General features: G+C 45.1%; 1 protein-coding gene across 1 annotated transcript; it reads left to right on the top strand.

Annotated features, from left to right (window-relative positions):
- Positions 1–75: 75 nt before the first annotated feature.
- Positions 76–1414, top strand: LOC105004201 (TFIIH basal transcription factor complex helicase XPB subunit-like; the record flags this gene model as incomplete). The annotated part of the gene is made up of 3 exons (XM_010861765.1): positions 76–512; positions 933–1068; positions 1250–1414. Coding segments are annotated over exons 1-3 (393 nt in total), but the record flags the coding sequence as incomplete, so codon positions are not given.
- Between the last annotated feature and the right edge of the window lie 113 nt (positions 1415–1527).

The following is a 1527-nucleotide window of genomic DNA, read 5'->3' as shown; positions in this document are numbered from 1 at the left end:
TGTTTGTTTTATTTCTTCAAAATCATTTTTACACTTTTATCTTTAATTTTTGTCCTTCTGTTTCTTTTGGGTTTTTGTGGGTAGTGGTGTTTTTTTAACCTGTAGCTTGAGTTAGATACTTAGTTCATTAATCTCTAGTCATCCTTATTGGTAGAAATATTTAAACATATGTATACCTATGGCTGATTCATGTTGTTGTATGGCAGAAACCACCACAATATTGTAAAGCAGTTATTTTTAATTGAAAATAAGGTAAAAATAAAGTAAAGCTTAAAAAAAAAGTAGAAGCTAGTAGAAAAAGCTGTATTTAGACAGATCTACCCCTTCAGGATGGCACATTGGATTTTCCTAAAGTAAAATGAACCCTCCACTTGGCTGATAGGTAGTAAAATGCGTCCAGTAATGTTGTGAGTGCCCTGCATGTGGCTGATTTTGCCTGTCTGGTGTTCTCACTCCTTGCAGTTGTGTACCGTCAGCTATGGGAAAGTCAAGCTGGTCCTGAAGCACAACAGGTAAGGGGCTCCGTGAAAGGCCCACCAAGGCGTTTTCACCCTCTGCGTATCAGCGGCAGGAAGCTAACGTTTGTGGAATGTGCTCTGCACTAACAACTACTCCCCAGAGTAAGGGGCTAAAGGGAATGAGTGAAGCTGTGTGGCCAAAACTGTTCATTCACTGACCACTGTGTTCTCCTAGCAGTGTAGCTGGGGTTCAGATCCCTGCTAGTTTGTCTTCAAAGTGGGGCTTTGCCAACAACCCTTCTGTGTTATATCATGACCAGTAGCTCATCACTCAGCTTTGGCAAAGGGATGGGGAAGGGTGGATGTGGAGAGAAGCCGGAGGCCACTATCCCCAGACCATCTTAAGAATGCTAAATGGACTCTTCTGCAAATTCTGTCCTGGTCAGTAGGCTTCTGCTTCCTCCCCTTTTATAGATACTTCGTTGAAAGTTCTCATCCTGATGTCATCCAGCATCTTCTCCAGGATCCTGTGATCCGGGAGTGCCGCCTGAGGAACTCTGAGGGGGAGGCCACCGAGCTTATCACCGAGACTTTCACAAGCAAGTCTGCTGTATGTGGGCTCCTAGGTCACCCTCAGGGGTTGGACACATCCAGGATTTTAGCCCTCAGGTGCTTTTAGTCCAGCATTTGCAGCCTAGTAGTCCTGTAGCTTTCTTGCAGCTTTGACTGTTGCTTGGTAGCAGTAGGGTTAAATGTTTTGTGCAAGTCCAGATCCTGCCTTTCTCTTTCAGATTGCTAAGAGTGTTGAAGGTAGCGGTGGGCCCTCTACTTCCCGAGTGACAGATCCACAGGGTAAATCTGACATCCCCACAGACCTGTTTGATTTTTATGAGCAAATGGACAAGGATGAGGAGGAAGAAGAAGAGACACAGACAGTGTCTTTTGAAGTCAAGCAGGTTAGTGAACATAACCCCTCCTGGTTGCTTCTCTAAGCGGATGTCAGAAGCTGGTCTGGCCCTGCCTAGACTGTCCATAGTTTGTGTGAGAGGAAGCAACCCCTGTCTATCTC

This window comes from Bison bison, unplaced genomic scaffold, assembly GCF_000754665.1.
Source record: "Bison bison bison isolate TAMUID 2011002044 unplaced genomic scaffold, Bison_UMD1.0 scf7180017610780, whole genome shotgun sequence".
In the NCBI taxonomy this organism is placed as follows: Eukaryota; Metazoa; Chordata; class Mammalia; order Artiodactyla; family Bovidae; genus Bison; species Bison bison.
This window is presented reverse-complemented; position numbering and strand designations above follow the sequence as displayed.